At 42.5% G+C, this 18,442-nt stretch overlaps 1 protein-coding gene across 3 annotated transcripts in view; it reads left to right on the forward strand.

Annotated features, from left to right (window-relative positions):
• LOC137435329 (ras GTPase-activating protein 3) overlaps positions 1-18,442 on the forward strand; it is a 267,088-nt gene that overhangs the window by 178,644 nt on the left and 70,002 nt on the right. For 2 of the 3 annotated variants that reach the window (XM_068129019.2, XM_068129020.2), the window contains exon 8: positions 18,097-18,173. In XM_068129019.2, the coding sequence (XP_067985120.1) occupies positions 18,097-18,173 (77 nt within the window). Of the gene's footprint in view, positions 1-14,568; positions 14,771-18,096; positions 18,174-18,442 lie in introns of those variants that run through there. The other variant, XM_068129021.2, reaches the window with a different exon arrangement.

Here is an 18,442-nt window from a genome sequence, read left to right on the forward strand (position 1 = left end):
GGGGGTGAGGAGGAGAGAGGGCAGTGCAAGGAGAGTGAGGAAGAGAGTTTTTGATAAAGATAGCCACCCCACCACCAGGCCGAGGCTCAGGTCTATCATACCGGAGGAGGGAGTAACCAGGAAGAGATATTAAGGAATCAGAGACATCTTGAAGGAGGAAAGTCTCTGTTAAGCAGATCAAGTCTGGATTTTCAGAAGCAACCTGTATGGAGAGATCAGTCAGGTTTGAGCGAAGGCCCCGGATGTTTGAGGTCCATACCGTTAATGAAGAGAGAGGGGGAGCATCGGGTACAGGACAGGGGAGGGGAGGAGTAGGGTAAGAGGAAGGATGAGAGGGGGAGGTAGGGAGAGCAGTTGTTAGTGTGTCAGCGATTGCAGAAGAGTTCCAAGAAAGGGAAGGATGAGGAGGATGAAAGGTTTGAAGGTGAAGGGATGAGGCACAGAGAGGGGTTGTTTGAGGGGGGGCAGAGGAAAGAAGAAGGTTGGGGGGGGTGGAGGTATGAGATAGAAGGGAGACGAAGTGGGGAGGAGGCAGCTTTGAGGAGGAGGGGGGAGGAGGGAGAATTGGAGAGGAATGGTATGGGGGGAGATTTGAATGGGAGGGGTTGGGGGGGAGTTTTGAAGGGGAGGAGTGAGGGGGGAGTTTAGGAGGGGAAGGGCAAGGGGGGAGTTCAGGAGTGGAAGGGCAAGGGGGGAGTTCAGGAGTGGAGGGGTAGGGGGGGAGTTTAAGAGTGGTGGGGCAAGGGGGGAGTTTAGGAGTGTAGGTGCAAGGGGAGGGATTTGGATGGGAGGGGCAAGAGGGGAGCTTAGAAAGTGGATGATTAATGAAAGACGAACATTGAAAACAAATTGGGTTTGTTGTGATTTTCAAGTTAGCAATCCGGTTCAGAATGATGGAGGAGGGATGGAATGAATGTGAATTTAGACCATGTAGTGAGGGAGACGTATAAGATATTGAATTTCTTTTTTTTGAGGTGGAAAGAGTTGGAGAGGAAATTGAGAAAAGCCTTTTAAATAGGAAGAAAAACAGCGTGTTGTAAAATACCACTGAGTAAAACACTGAAGGGGAAAGGTTATACATATTTAAATAATATTTAAACAGAACCGTGAACAATCTTATGTGCACAAAAATACCAACGGGGGGAGAGCCGAGAGGGACCACCACGAGTCACGTGAAGGGCAAACGGTGGATGGCCTTTCTTGGTTGTCCGGGCGATATCTCAGCCATCCTTTAAGCTAGGAAGCTGAAATTTCGGCACAGTAGTGAGCAAGTCCTTTGTCAAAAACGTTATTTTTTGTTTTTTGAATAATCAATTAATTGAGGAGTTATTTAATTATTAGCGATTAATTAAGTACTTATTTAATTAATCAAATTTCCTTTCTCTTCTGACCATTAACTCAGGCACCTTTTGAGTTAGGAAGCTGATATTTGGACATGCCAATGACCAGGTGATTTGGCTGCAAAGGCTATTTTTGATTTATTAATTAATCGATTAATTATTTAATTATTCGATTAATGACAATTTTTTATTTTTTTTTGTAGTTACAGATTCTGATGAAATGATGGTGGTTTACGTGTTCTCTGACCGAATTGATTAATAATTTAATTTTTTTATGATTATTATTTATTTATTTTCATTATTAATCATTTATTTATTTTCTTTCTCATTTGGCCAATATCTCAGGCACCTTTTGAGCTCGGAAGCTAATATTTGGACATGAGTGACCAAGTGATGTGGCTATCAATGATATTTTTGATTTATTGATTCATCAATTAATCAATTATTCGATTAATTATTTAATTATTCGATTAATTCCCCCCCAAAAAAAAAAATCAGTTACAGATTCTGATGAAATGGTGGTGACCATTGAATGTGTTCTGTGACCGAATTGATTAATAATTTAATTTTTTAATGATTATTATTTATTTATTTCCATTATTCATCATTTATTTATTTTCTTTCTCATTTGGCCAATATCTCAGGCACCTTTTGAGCTCGGAAGCTAATATTTGGACATGACAGTGACCAAGTGATGTGGCTATCAAGGATATTTTTGATTTATTGATTAATCATTTAATCGATTAATTATTTATTGATTAATCGATTAATTATTTATTGAGTAATCAATTAATTAATTATTTTTTTATTAATGACTTATTTAATTAAATTTCTAAAAGACACATCTTCGGATGAAGCACGAGTGGTTTAGTTATGCTATTAGCCAATTGATTATGAAAATATTTTGTGATAATCTTTTATTGATTTTAATTATACAATTAATCAATCAATTAGTGTTCACCTCTCGCTCCCAATGCAGCCTCAATGAGCTGCACTGCGGTATTGCCGGGCGCCAGAGGCGCCCCGGCAATGCCGCGCTGTAGGATATTTAATTATTTGGCATGGGGGCGGTGTACTTTGAATGTATCTGTACTTGTTTACCTCCTCTTTAGTCTGGTAACTTGGCAAACCTCATGGTGGTGATGTGTATCGAACCTGTAATCTAAAGAGTTTATCTCAGGTTGAGTTGTTTTCATTTGCTTGTCTATCCACCTACCTTGGGCTTTGTGAAGCAGTCGATGCTGAGAAACTAAAGGCTAATTTGGTGTGGATCAGCACAAGACGGGGTGGGTGGAACGAGGGTGGATTTATGAGTCTTCAAAGCAGATATGACAGGATGTCTCTTTCCAACCTCCCAGCTGTCTATATTGCTATTCTTACATTTTGGACTAGCCGGCAATCATTATGATGTTTTGTGGCTGTCTCATCACACCTTGTGTCTTCTTTATAACACACAAACTCAAGAAAAGTAATAATAGTTGTTTGGCATAGTTGCAATTGTTAATTCGTATGGTGAATGATTCATAAATAATTTGATTGTGTAAAAAAAATATATAAATAATTCTTTTTTTCCCCCCTTTGTAGAATTTGCCGTTTGGTGTGGTTTTCACAATGTACATCTTCTTCTTTCAGGCATTTATCAAGGTTTAATCTACAAACCGTTCTTTGCTGTTTCTTATTTGTCATTGAGGTATTGGAGATGGTAAACCGCTCGAATGCCGTGTGTGCGTTGCTTCTGCTTGCAAACATTTAGTGCAAATAATACTTGAATCGCATGCGTGTGCTGTGAGATATCCGATAAAGGGTACCGAGGACCACAGAACCTTTTGATTGTGTTTGCTGTGATGGAACTAAATCTAAAGTCGATTCCACCATTCAACAACATTTTCCCCAACAACCATACTCCAACTTTCAACGGTTGTGCACTCAAATAGGTACTTTCCTTTAACGAACATTAGTTTCTGGGTCCAGGATGTGGCTGAGGTACACACCTACCTTTTGAGCTGTTTAGTTTAGGTGCATTTCACAGTCTTACAATAAACTGTCAGACTGGTGCTGGGCAGGCCAGGCTTTGCGTCACAAAGTGCACCGTCCCTCAGATGGACGTGAAGCTGGATATGCCATCTGCTGGCATTAGTTGGTCAATGTAAAAGATCCCATGGAGTTTTTCACGAAGCGGAGGCAAGTTATTTCCGCCATCCTGGCAAAATTCCCCCAAAATTTTTTCGTATACTAAGTTGAGACTTGTGTAAAAGCTAACACATAGAACATATAATAAAGGGAGTGGGAGACGAGAGGGGTAGAGAGAGAGAGAAGCACAACAGTAGCGAACAGGGGCATCGGGAGATCTGTGGAAGGGAGAGACGGCTGGGGCGGGGTACACGTGATAAACAAGATGGACACTACCAGGACTTTCAGGATAGAAAACAGAATTTGAAGGAGGTTGTTTTGGGGTGGATTAACGGGGGTAGAAAAGATCAAGGTTTTGCATGGGGGAAGATAAGAGATGGTGTTGAACAGCTGTTTTAAAGACCTGGAGGGAGGAGTGGGATTGAAGAGAGTGTGGGAGTTTGTTCCAGAGGTGAGAGAAATGAGGAATGAAAGAGTGAAGGTGAGCAGAGAGTCTTGATTTTGGCAGTTTCACCAGAAGAGGGTTGCTGACCGATGTTGTGCGTGATCTATGTTCCTGCCCTAACTTGCTGAGCGCACTACATCAGTGAGCCATGCTCTTGAGCAATGATACTCCCAAAAGCCACATGCTCTACATGGAGAGGAATATTGGCTCTGGCTGAATAGATTTGACTTACATGAATCAAAGCGAATTTGTTTCATGTTATTCTGTCCCCCTTTACCAAAATTATGGTGGAACTCATTTCCCTCTTGTTATGTGCTCCTCCCCGACCCCCTGGTCACGGTGTACCTCCGAGCCCCGAGAGGAGTCACGGCAGAAAAATGTGTTATTCTGTATGTCAAAGATCAATGGAGAAGCCACACCAATTGTTACTCACAAACAAATATTGTATTAAGATCACACAAGAATAACAGTACAACAATAATAGTAATCAAAAGTACAATCAATATGTCCTATGATGGTACCATCAGTTTCGTAATATATAACTCACTGTGCTCCAAGCGAGCGGAAAGAAGAAGATTCCCAATGTCTCTATTTCCCGGTTTCAAGCCAAAGTGGATGCGCTCCAGCGATCGTCAGATCAATGTCCAATCGAGACCAGAATCCCGTTGGGTTGGCAGTTACAGTCCTGCTGCCAAAGCTGTGCAAAGGCGCCCCCCAGGTGACTGGGAAATCCAAAAGCGCCTTCCAGGCGACTGGGAAATCACACCCTCGGGTATGGACGTTCCGCGGCTTACAGTCGGCGAACCTCCGATTTACATTCAAAATCCGCGTTGCACACACACCCACCAGATACGTCTGAATGCGGTGAAAGCGGCTGAAGTCAAGCAAAGAAAAACCTTGCGCGACGCGCAAAAGCTGAAGCGAAGCAAAGAAACCTTGCTCGGCACCCAAAGCGTGCGAGTCAAAATGGCCGACGGCCCGTCCTCGAGACGTAACGGCCCGACGATGATTCTCTCCGGGAATCGATCGCAAAAACCTGACACGCAGGTTAATCTGTCACAGCGATAACCACTCTGTCGCAGGAATCCCTTTCCTGGGAAACCCAAAGTTCACTCGTGACTCTTGCTCGCGAACGTTCGCTCCAGAACTCGAAGCGACTATGCTTCTTGTCTGACTCCACTCGCTCCGCCTTCTTTCTCTTCTTCCTCTTCGTCGTCGTCCGGTTCCCGATCCGGTTTCCGATTTCTTTTAACACTAACTTTTTCACCTTTTGAAAACAGTTAATAAACAATAAACCTTTTGAAAACAATAATAGTACATGGAATCAGAAATGTTTACAGTGGATGAAAACCACCACAACGGAAGTGACGAATCCGTAACACTCTGTAATGCTTATGCAATGTGTTGGTGGTGCCTGCATAGTCATTACGGAGTGAAAGTACGGTGTATTGCGGGATAAAAACCTGATGGATTTCTCCAAGCACACTGTATAGGTTTCCTTTTGAACATGCAAAATAACATGATGGTGTGAGATTAAGAAAGTTTTTTTTTTTTTTTTTGGAGGTTTGGACCACCAATAAGATTGTCACCCACAAACATCCTCACAGCTTTGTTTTTAGTTATAGGTGCTATCTTTATCTTCCATTATTTTCAAACTACTTATGCTTCCATCCCCGAAGGTGGCCGGAGGCATTATGTTTTTGGGTTGTACGTCCGTCCGTCCGTCCGGGCTAAACCTCGTTTTTTTCAGCAACCACTTGTGCGATTGAGACAAACTTTCAGGGTAGGAGTGACACCCATGCAGAATATTTTAATGATAATTGTGACGTCCTAGGTCACATGGTATGGCAGCGATCTTGGAATAAACGCAAATAATTAAATAATTATTTCTCAGAAACCGCTGAATGGAACAATTTGAAACTTGACACATTTATCAAGTACTCCGAATGGGGAACAAAAGCATGATAATGATGACATCATAGGTGAAGTGGTATACCAGCCAAAAATGTTTTAATCGAATTCCTTATCCTAAAAATCTGAAATTGCATGTACATGATCTATGCGCAATTTGTATTTAAATATTAAATTTATGACATCATAGGTCACATGGTTTGGCAGCCATATTGGATTTAACCTAAAACCCCCAAAAAAATCTTCTCCCAAACCACCAAATCTCTTGACTCAAAACTTTACGTGTGTCATTGACTAGGCATGGCGATTAAAAGATTATCACAAAAACATAATTGGTCACATGGTGTGGCAGCCATATTGGATTGAAGGAAAGTATTAAATAATTATATCTCTGAAACCGCTTGCCCTATTGACGTGAAATTTTACAAATATCATCTAACACAATTGTTGCATATAGTTTGAAAATGATGATGTCATAGGTCACATGGTTTGGCAGCCATCTTGGATAGAAAAACGAACCTTATCCGATCAACACGAAACTTCACAAACGTGATCCGCGACCCATACTTATGCAGAGTTTACATTATTTAAGTTCATATGCCACGTGATGTGGCAGCCATATTAGGTTGAAAGCTGATTTTTAAAATAATCCCTTCTCTGAAACCACTTCACCGATCGATGTGAAACCTGTCATGGCTGGTGAAAATGTGATACTTGAAAACAGCTGAAGGGGTTTAAATCGAACCTGTTTATTTTTAGGACAGTGAATGAGGGCATCTACCCATTGTGGGACTATGCAGAGGCATATTGGCGACACAGTCGCATTGCTCTAGTTTTTTTTTTGAAATACATGACAAAAGTTTCATATATTAAACATTAGGCTAGGATTATACTTGCCAGCTATAGCACATTGACGTTGGTCCAACGGCTATTCACACCTTTGCCAGTGTTGGGCCATCGTCGGTCATCTGAGTGGTAACTGCGGTTCTGCTAACGAACAGCACAGTGCCAAGGATTTTGGCACTTCAAGCCAAGGATTTTGTGTTTATGGTCATTAACAGTGTTTTTACTGCATTGTTTCCAATGCTATCAGACTGGCTCTTTCCCCAACCCTCACTTGCTTCAAGTACACCAGTTTTCTCTCCTGACATCAGTTTACTTTGTATGCCACATATTCTTGTTTTTTTTATTTAACTTAACTAAAGTTAATTGGAGGAGTTTGTACATGTAGGAAATGAACATTAGCACAAACGAGTTTTCTTTTAAATCTCAAGTTTGACTAACAGTCTCTTTTTGATCCATACTTCGGGAATTTTTCATGCTGAGAGCAGTTTGCGTGACTTCGTGAAAGCTGTTCTGCACACTTCATGCCGTGTTCCTGAGGGATGCAGGTTTATGTAAGATGATGGATGCTGCACCATATGTAGGCTTTGAGTTTACACTACTTCCAAGTACTGTACCTTGCATTTCCAGACAACATCCCATTTTTCTGTTAACCAGCTATCATCGTGATCCCAATTTTATTGCCCTGATCTTAACTCAATTTTCGACACCAAATCGAAGCTCTCATGGAAGATTGAGGTGCCAGTGGGTAAAGAGGCACTACTGTTAGAGGGAATATATGCACAAGAAAAAATATATAGGGAGCAGGGAGGGAACACTTTATGGGAAAGAGGGTCAAGTTAGGTAGGTTTGATGTATATCCCAATAAGTATCATTTTTTGTGCTTTATTAAATATCAAATCAAAAGAAGATAAAGGTATTTCCAGCTCTTCAATCAAGTATTCTTTAGTATCTCTCCCTGGTTACTCCCTCCTCCGGTAGGATAGACCTGAGCCTCGTCCTGGAGGTGGGGTTGCTATCTTTATCAAAAACTCTCTTCCTCACTCACCCTGCACTACACTCTCTCCACCTCACCCCCAGGAATACCTCTGGCTACGGCTTCCCCTTCGCTCCCACCTCTTGTTCATATGTGTGTTGTACCGTCCACCAAACAGTGATGACTCCATCTACATCTCGCTGTCTGATAATATGGACCAACTTCTATCTACTCATCCCCACTCTCTCTTCCTCATATGTGGTGATTTCAATTGTCACCATGCCAGTTGGCTGGGTGTGGGTACCTCTCTCACCAGCCATGGCTCCTCAGCAAAGGACTTCTGCGACTCACTGGGACTGACACAATCTGTCAATTTCCCGACCCGGATCTCAGTCAATGGAGCATCTTCTATTCTGGACTTGGTTATGACTAACTTCCCTGAAAATGTCTGCTGCTCTTCTTCTGCTCCAATCGGCTCATCTGATCATGTGCTTGTTAAAGTGGACATCTCTCTGACCATTCTCAGGGAGCCTGCTCAGCGTCGACGAGTCTGGCATTTCACTCAGGCCAACTGGCTCGGTCTTCAAGCAGCCATCAATCATCTGGACTGGTCTCCCATCTCTACCACCTCTGACATCAACTCATCCTGGGAATTCTTCCAAAGTAAATTGCTCTCTCTCATGCACAGATTTATCCCATCTCGTCTTCAGTTGTCATACCCTTCCTCCCGTCCATGGTACACGGAATCTTGTGGTGAGGCTGTTGCCCAGAAACAACTTTCCTTCGTCTCCTGGAAAGCAAATCCAACGAAAGGAAATCTCATTTCCTTTCACAAAGCCCGAAACAAGTGTGTGTCCACCCTCAAGAGAGCCAGGAAACAATATCTCTCCGTTCTCAAGACCGAACTCTCTTATCTGTCTCCCTCTTCCAAATCCTGGTGGTGTCTGGTCAAATCTATTTCTGGTGTTTGTTCCCCGTCCATCCTCTCCCTTACCTCAAACGGCTACACAACTGACTCCGCACGTGAAAAAGCTGAATGCCTCAACTCTGTGTTTGCCTCTAAATCTTGTGTCCCAAACCCATCCCTCTCTGTACCCAGTCATACCCAGCTGCTCCTGGACTCCGTGTCCTTTCCTCCTGACAAGGTGGAAAAGTTTATATCAACCCTCGACTCTGATTCTGCAACTGGACATGACGGCATCAGCCCACGGGTCCTAAAATCCTGTTCTTCCGCTCTTTCACTCCCTCACTCTGTTCTCTTCACCCTCTCTTTTGCTCAAGGTCAACTGCCATCTGCTTGGAAATCAGCCAACATCACCGCTTTACACAAAAAAGGTGCAAAAACAGATCCTAGCAACTACAGACCAATCAGCCTTCTCCCAATTATCAGCAAAGTCATGGAATCCATCAATGCTTCGGATATGAAATCTTTCCTCTTCTCCAATGGGTTGATCTCTGATGATCAATTTGTTTTCAGACCAGGTCACTCTACTCTGGACATGCTGCTTCTGCTGTCTCAACAATGGATGGAGGTCCTCAATGCCAAACAGGAAATTAGAGCTGTCTCCCTCGACATATCACGTGCCTTCGATACGGCCTGGCACCCCGCTCTGCTCACCAAACTCTCCTCCTTTGGTATCCATGGAAATCTCCACGCATGGCTGGCGGACCTCCTCTCTAGTCGTAGTCAACGTGTGGTCCTGAATGGGTTTCTCTAATCTCCTCTTCCTGTTCAGGCTGGAATTCCCCAAGGCAGTGTTCTGGGCCCTGTGCTTTTTCTGGTCTTCATCAATGATCTCTCTGACTCTTTTGAAAATCCTCTCTATCTTTTTGCTGATGACTCCACTCTCTGCCGCTCCATTCCTCATCCCTCAGATCGGCAGTGTGCAGCCTCCTCACTCTCTGCAAACCTGGACAAAATCACAGACTGGGCTAACAAGTGGAACATGTCTTTCAATCCTGACAAATCTCACACTCTTACGATGTCTCTCCGAAAACACCGACTGGACAACCCTCCCATCTATTTTCTGAATAATCCTCTCCAAGAAGTTCTGTCACTCAAGCTTTTGGGTCTCACTATCTGCCATGATCTTTCCTGGGAAAACCACATTTCCAAGCTGGCCTCCAAAGCCAGTCGCCGACTGGGAATCCTCCGTCGTGCGAAGTCCTTCCTTGGCACCCCTGAGCTCCTCACCACATACAAGGCTTTCATCCGCAGCTCAATGGAGTACTGCTCTCCCCGCTGGGCTGGTGCTCCTGCCTCACACCTAGCTTGTCTTCACGCTGTTGAAACCAAAGCGTTCAGAATCATTGGAATCTCCCGCGATGACGCTATCTCCGAGGGCCTTTCACTTACTCACCGCAGGCAGGTTGGTGGTCTTTCCGTCTTCTACCGACTCCTCTCCGGCCTTGCTCCCCCAGCTCTCTCTGGGCTCTGTCCCCCAAATATTCCTACAGGTCGCACAAGATCTGCCTGCAACCCTCTTATGGTTAAACTGCCAAAATCAAGACTCTCTGCTCACCTTCACTCCTTCATTTCTCTTTTCTCCCGCCTCTGGAACAAACTCCCTCACTCTCTTCAATCCCACTCCTCCCTCCAGGTCTTTAAAACGGCTGTTCACCACCATCTCTTATCTTCCCCAATCCAAAAGCTTGATCTTTTCTACCCCCGCTAATTTCACCCCAAATCCACTTTTTTGAGGTGCCGACTTCTTTCCTGGAAGTCCTTGGTGTCCTTGCGTTTTATACCTATCCTGCCTCCCCCCAGGCCCTCTCCCTCCCTCACATCTCCCGATGTCCCTGCTCTGAAATGTTGTGTTTGTGTGCTTCCTCCCCTTCTCTCCCCATCTTGTCGACCGCTCCCCTTTTTATATACTTTGTTTGCTTGTTTGTTTGATTTGTTTGTTTGATAAATGTTTGCTCTTTCACGAGCCTCGACTGTATACAAAAAAAGGAAAAAAAAGTGCTTTTGCATGACCATAAACATTTGCTGTGCAGTCGCTCACGTGTTACCCCAGGTTTTGCCGTGTGCAGTTGAATTTGGTGCGTGCCTGCATGCTGCGTATGAAGGGAGCTGTAAGCCGAATTGTTTTTATTTTTTGGTTTATTGTTGCTCTCTCATCGTCGCCTCTAATTGGAGTTCTGCTGCTCTTGCTGCCCTGGGCATGATTGAACTCCACATCATCGCTCTTCCTGGATGAGTCAGACCTAGTTCAGCGAATCGTTCTTCCCAATTCGACACTTTTCTAGAACACTGTACAAAATCCATGCTTTTGCACAACTGGTAGGTGCAGAATGCCTAAGGCATGGCTCTTTGGGCTGCTGCGTCAAACTTCTGTCCCACAGCATGAAATCCCCTCTTCAGCAACTGCCAAAAAGAACCTCAGAAGGATCCACATAAACCACTATTCAGGATCACGTGGTTGATGCTGGAGAAGCAAAGCTTGTAGTGTAACAATATACCATGCTTTGACCACATCCCAAGCGGAAGCAATTTTATTAGCCGATCCAAACCTAACAAAGAAACAAATCACGTAGTCTATAACAAAAGAAAATAGAATATGGTCTCTGAAAAGAGTTGCCCAAGAAAACGATTGTTACATTTTTTTTGAAACAAGGCATTTTTATCCGTTGCTTCACTGACTGATTTAATCAAAGGACGATGGTATGTTGTATTTTACAAGCATTCTGGTATGTATGCTCGAGCTCATCTTCCATCTGCTTAGAAGTCATCTATCACCTTCATGAACCAGATCGTTGCTGCATATATATTGCGTGACCAAAAATCAGTTCTGCTTCGCTGTGAAGCTCCTTGTTGGATGCTTTGGTTTGAACCTCAGACAAATCTCGGACTCCACCTAAAATGAGTCAAATGAAACATTTGAAAAATTTCGAATTATTCTCACTCAGATTTAAACAACACCCTAGTGTATATTGTTAAGTTTAAATTTTCTTTATATAAGAAAAAGATTATTTTGTAATACCAATACCACTGGGTGGTGCTATATGATACACATTTACAGAAAGAGAATTGGGATGTTCCCCACACTCTAAACCCCCTATCCCAGATATGCTACTCTGAACACCCTCCCCCAGATACAGTGCCTTCAGAAAGTATTCACACCCCTTGACTTTTTTCACATCTTCTTGTTACAAAAAAATCTCAATTTTTTGCTCGATCCATAGAAAAAATACCTCAATTCTTTAAAATTTAAAATGAATTAAATTGAGATTTTTTTGTCACTGATCTACGCGTAGCAAGTGCCCCATAATGTTAGCAGGATTTTTAAAAAAGATATTTTTTTATGAAGTAATTAAAAAGGAAATACAGAAATATCGAATTTACACAAGTGTTCAACACCAAGAAAATAAATACTTCATATAAGCACCTTTGGCAGTGATTACAGCTTTGTGTCTTCTTGGTATGTCTGTCAGCTTTGCACATCTGGATTTGGGGAGTTTCTCCCATTCTTCCTTGCAGATTTACTCAAGCTCTGTCAAGTTGGATGGGGAGTGTTGGTGAACAGCAATCTTCAAGTCTCTCCACAGATTCTTAATGGGATTTAAGACTGGGCTTTGGCTGGGCCACTGACGGACTTTCACATTCTTGTTTTGAAGCCATTCAGTGTTAGTTGTGGCAAAAATATTGGCACCCTTGTACTTTTTTCAAATAATGCACCATTTCTTCCAGAAAATTGTTGAAATTAAAATATATTTTGGTCTTCACATATGTATTTCTTTGGTTTGCAGTCGAACAAAACAAAAAAACCTGAAAAAAATTACGAAATTTTAGCTTATTCCACACAGGAATCCAAAAATGGCCCAGCCAATATTATTGGCACCTTTTAGTAGTTGTTAGAAATAATTAGATTTCAAACAAGTGATTCTCCTTTACTTTGTAATTGAACTCGCCTACATGATGAGTTGCAGGTGCCTGCAATATAAAAATCACTTCTTCAACCAGTTTGAATAGAGAAAAGGAGTCATTCTGCTATTTTGTGCCGGTGTGTACCACAATGAGCTTGGAAAAAAGAAAGAAAACCAGGGAATTGTCTGAGGAGGTCAGACACAAGATTGTAGCCAATCATGGACAATCTCAAGGCCACAAGTCCATCTCCAGAGACCTTGATGTTCCTGTGCCCACCGTACGCAATGTTATCAGGAAGTTTAAGGTCAATGGCACTGTTGGCAACCTCCCTGGACATGGCTGCAAGAGAAAACTTGATGGAATATTGCAGCGAAGGATTATTCGAATGGTGGAGAAAGCACCTCGATCAACTGCCAAACAGATTCAAGCTGACCTTCAGACACAAGGTACGACAGTTTCAACTCGCACTATCCATCGATCGCCAACTCGATGAAAGGGGGTTCTATGGTAGGAGACCCAGGAGGACCCCACTGCTGAGAGAGAGACATAAGAAAGCCCAACTGGAGTTTTCCAAAACACCTGAACAAGCCAAAATCATTCTGGGAGAATGTCCTGTTGACAGATGAGATCAAATTAGAGCTTTTTGGTAAATTGCATCATCTCTATGTTTACAGAAAACAAAATGAAGCCTTCAAAGAAAAGAGCACCTTCCCTACAGTCAAACATGGGGGAGGTTCAGTGATGTTTTGGGGTTGCTGTGCTGCCTCTGGCACTGGGTGCCTTGAATGTGTGCATGGCATCATGAAATCAGGAAATTGCCGAGGCATTTTGGAGCGCAATACTGAACCCAGTGTCAGAAAGCTGGGTCTCCATCGAAGGTCATGTGTCTTGCAGCAGGACAATGACCCCAAACACACTTCAAAAATCACCCAGAAATGGTTCAAGACAAAGCGCTGAGCTGTTCTGAAGTGGCCAGCAATGAGTCCAGATCTAAATCCCATTGAACACCTGTGGGGAGATCTGAAAACAGCAGTTGGGAGAAGGCACCCTTCAAATCTGGGAGAACTGGAGCAGTTTGCATAAGAAGCGTGGGCAAAATTGCCAGTACAGAGGTACAGCTGTACTGTACTGGCAGAATTGCCAGTACAGTACAGCTCATTCATGGCTATAGGAAGCGCTTGACTGCAGTTATTTTGTCAAAAGGCTGTGCTACCAAATATTAAGTCTGGGGTGTTAATTTTGTCGATGCGATTTCTTTTTATTTTCTGATTTAAAAGGATATTATATTAAGATTCAGAATCTGAATCAAATCAAATCAAAAATTCTGAATCAAAAACAAAGGTTCTGTAATGTTAACTGTGAAATTAAGAATTGTGGAGACCAAATACTTTTGTCAATTTCAACTTATTTTTGGAGAAAGTTGTGAGTTATTTGAAAAAGTGCAAGGGTGGCAATATTTTTGGCCACGACTGTACTTTGGCTGTATGCTTGTGGTCATTGTCCTGTTGGAATGTAAATCTTAGTTGCAGTCAATGGTTTTTTGCACTCTGAAGCAGGTTCTCCTCAATGATTTGCCTGTATTTGACTCCATTAATTGTTCCCTCCATCCTTACAAGTCTCCCAGTCCCTGACACTGAAACGCATCCGCATAGGATGATGCTGCCATCGCCACGCTTCATGGAAGGGATGGTGTTAGATGGGTGATTTTCTGTGCTTGGTTTCCGCCAAGCGTAGCGCTTTGCATTTAGGCCAAATAGTTCAATTTTCGTCTCATCGTCCCACAGAATATTTTGCCTTATGCCCTGAGTCTTTCACGTACCTTTTTGCAAACGCTAAGTGTGTTGTCATGTGCCTTTTTCTCAGAAGTAGCTTACGTCTGGCCACTTTCCCATAAAGCCTAGATTTGTGAAGCGCTGCAGAGACTGTTGTCCTTCCTGTAGGTTCTCCCATCTCAGCCAAGGAACTCTTTAGTTCTGTCAGAGTGGTCATTGGGTTATTGGTCAACTCTCCGACCAAGGTCCTTCTTGCCAGGTTGCTGAGTTTGGTCGGATGGCCAGCTCTAGGAAGAGTCTGGGTAATTCCATATTCTTTCCTTTGCTCTTGGGAGCTTTAGATACTCCAGAAATTGTTTTATCCTCTTCCCCAGATCTATGCCTCTTCACAATTCTATCTCCGAGTTCTACAGACAGTTCCTTGGACTTCATGGTGGAGTTTATGCTCTGATATGCACTGTCAAATGTGCGATATCATGTAGAAAGGTAAGTTTCGTTCTAAATCATGTCCAGTCAATTTAATTGGCCATAGGTGGACTCCAATCAAGTTGTGGAGACATCTCAAGGATGGTCAAAGGAAATTGGATGCACCTGAGCACAATTTGGAGTGTCATAGCAAAAGGGTTGAATACTTATTGACTCAAGACATTCAACTTCTCATTTTTAATTAATTTGTAAAAATTTCTGAAAAACATTCCACTTTGACATTATGGTGTATCGTGTGCACATGATGACGTAAATGCTGAGTAGCAGTTCTTATACCACAGCAGATCAGATTGTGGCTCGATTAATTCAAGTTCGTTATTATTGTCTTTGACTTGTATCAACGATATCCAATTGATCATACTGAATGCATATTCCAGCATCATTCCTTATTTTGAGAACAACAAGGAATGATTTAAGTCTTTGGATCGAGCTGTGCCTCAGTTTTTGTTCATCCTCCTTTTGGCAGATGATGCACTTTCTGTGGTCTACAGTAACCTTCTGCCTCTGATTTCAATAACTTGAGTGGGCTGAAGTCCATGGCTGCTGAATTATATTACTCGTTGACCTAGAAAGAGAAAGAGTGAAAGATGGATTAGAATTCTATCAGCATTATGAACCCTAAACAATATATCCAGATCCTACCCGATTAGTGACCTTCATACATGAGTCTGATGTTGGCTTAGTGGTTAGGGTGCCGGCTTTGGATCCTAGGATCCTGGGTTTGAATCCCGGTCGATCGCTGAATTAACGCCAGGGGGGTTGACTCAGCCTGTCATCCTTCCGAGGTCAGCAAATTGAGTACCAGCTTGCTGGGATGAATCATCCCGGTGTGTACCCCGGTTTAGAATAGGTACACCGTATCCCTGCGCATCGTAAGAGCGTGACCAAGGGTTGGCGTCAGGAAGGGCATCCGGCCATAAAAACATTGCCTCAAACAGGGAACCATGATTGTCATGGGGCCCGCAAGGCTAACCCCCGCTCTAGCGGGGAAAATGGCCTTAAAACGATCATTCATTCATATTCATATATACATGAGTCAAACACGAGGTACTGCTACCATTAGTAATTCTAAAAATCATTTGACACTTTGCAGGAGATCATAGTGACAACTAGGTCACAAGTCAGTTGGTGGACAGTCATCTGTGCTTTGATGAAAGATAAAAGTGTTGTGCATTTAGAAAAATACCGTTTTTGCCGTATGTGGCATCCTCGTGATATGCAAATTATCAAAATGGTCATTGAATGCTAGAATTGTTTAGAGTAACCACAGAACTTTAATTCAGTGCAAGAATTGTGTTCATGGCTTATTCAACAACAGTTATTGAAATTTGAACAATGGAAGGTGTTTGCTTCTCCACCAAAATCGCCAATAACGTTACCATGGAAACAGGATTCATCAATAGATTCCATATCCTACACCAACACAATGTACATTTTTGATAATCTAGATATATTTGCTACTAAATGGCGCTATGATGAGCTGCAAAGATGCACCAGAAAATGCACAGTGAATATATAAAAGGAGAAATTATTTAAAAAATAAAAAGACATCAGAAGGATCTGAAAAAAAAGACCTCAGAAGGAAAAAGACTTCAGAAAAAAAGATTTTGCATGTTTGTGATGTCATAATTGCATGCAAATTAGCTCCACAATAGCAATAAAGGACACCACCGTTTCTAGTTTCTATAATAAGAGCGTTGTATGAGTTGGAACAAATTTAGTAATTTTTGGTGGTTACCACTTTCAATTGGTTACCACTAATTGCACCACTTTCAGACCCTACATCCACATGGGTGATGACCCCCAAAGATCCTCCTAACAGCTGGTACCATTGGCATCTTTCTACCCGACCACATGAGCCAACTCCTTAAATAGGCCTCTTTTCAGATTTGGCTGGTAGACTACTAAGCATGTTCACTTTCTTACCGCTTTTCTTCCGCTTATTTCCCATATCTCATCCCAGGGTTGGGATCTGCCCTCCTCTGTGACCTGTCTTATCTTGCCCCCTTGTGGGCTTTCTGAGAAGGATTTCAATTCTTCATCACATGCACAACTAAATGTTTGTGAACCTCACAACCAGTGCTGATTGAATGATTTTGAATATTCGTAGCTTCAGTTCTCGTGTTTTTTTTTTTAATGCAGCAATTAGATGAGAAGTGCAGTTCAAAGAAAGACTACACCAAGTAGGGATAAAGATTTTTTTGGTAGCGTTAACCCAGTCTTAAACATGAATATATCTGCTCCAGTTGTCAATGAGTGAATCCTGTCTAAGAAGAAAAAGAACCACCTTCAGAGGCCATTTTCCCCTGCAGAGCAGGGGTTGGCCTTTTTCGGGCACCGTGGTCCTCTTTTTGAAGCAATGTTTTACGGCCGGGTGCCCTTCCTGTCGCCATCCCTGTTCGTTGCCTCTTGCGACACACAGGGAATTACCAGTGAGCTGGTACTCAATTTGCCGACCTCAGAATGATGACAGGCTGAGTCAACCCCCCTGGCGTTAATTCAGCGATAGACCGGGATTCGAACTCAGGATCCTAGGATCCCAAGCCGGCACCCTAACCGCTAAGCCAACACCAGGCTCTGTGTGAATCTGTGAATGAATCCTGTCTAATTCCTCTAAATACATTATGATCAATTTAATTTACGATATGTTGAAGTGTGCTCACTACACCTGATTGCTGGTCAATTGCATCATGTGGGACACAGCGATGCCACCGATGCTCCTCTGAGTTTTATTTGGATTTTTTCTGATCAATGATAATTGATTTTAAGCCTTAGACCCTGACCTTTATTTTATCTTCCAATATTTTATATTTAATTTCTCTGTAACTCAAGCTGTAGTTAGCTGCCTCGGATTTATTTCTGATTGGTACCATTGCAAAAGCATACTCTTGTGAAAGATAGTGCATGATATATATATTACGCTGACTTGGGTACTGCCGGCTTGGAATGATTTCAGCATGACGGCATGTTCTGCAGTGCTGCGCTTCATCAAGACGAATGTTAGTACTCACACGTGCCGTGTAACTGCCATTTGATCGCGTGTTCACATAACATCGGCTGTTCAACATGTTTGCATGCCTTTTCTAAGTACTGCACATTGGTTATTGCCTCCTATAAACACTTTTAAATTTCAGCCATCGTGAAGTTTAAAATGTAATTCCTTGTGTGATTATTCTAACATCGCAATGTTGAGTTTAAATACCAAGCTCTGGCCTTGTGTTCACAAGACATATTGGAGGAGGTTGTCAAGGGAGGTAGCACAATAGCTTTTGTATCTCCATCGTACAGCCTGTCCCAACAAAACAGTGATGACCACATTTTTGCAGGTTTCAAGGCCTGGCAGCTATGCTCGGAAGGACCACTTCGACGTTGAGGAGGAAGACCTGGAAAAGCTGGAGATCAAGTAAAATATATTGCGTGGATGCTCAATGTTCATGTGCAAGTGTGCGTCCTAGTCGCCAGCTTTGTGTGTGAATGGTGCACCTAGTCACACCTCGTCTTCAGTGGCATTTTTGTTTTGGTTTTTGGTTACCAACTTCATATTGGTAACTGTGAAGTGCTTGAAATACCATATTCAAGTGCTTGAAATATTTGCACTAAATCTCTAGTTTCAGGATTTTCAGGAATTTAATTTGAGATTTCTGCAGTGAGGGTTTGTATTGATAGGTTGTG

The sequence above is a fragment of the Myxine glutinosa genome, chromosome 9 (assembly GCF_964187855.1).
Source record: "Myxine glutinosa chromosome 9, kmMyxGlut1.1, whole genome shotgun sequence".
In the NCBI taxonomy this organism is placed as follows: domain Eukaryota; kingdom Metazoa; phylum Chordata; class Myxini; order Myxiniformes; family Myxinidae; genus Myxine; species Myxine glutinosa.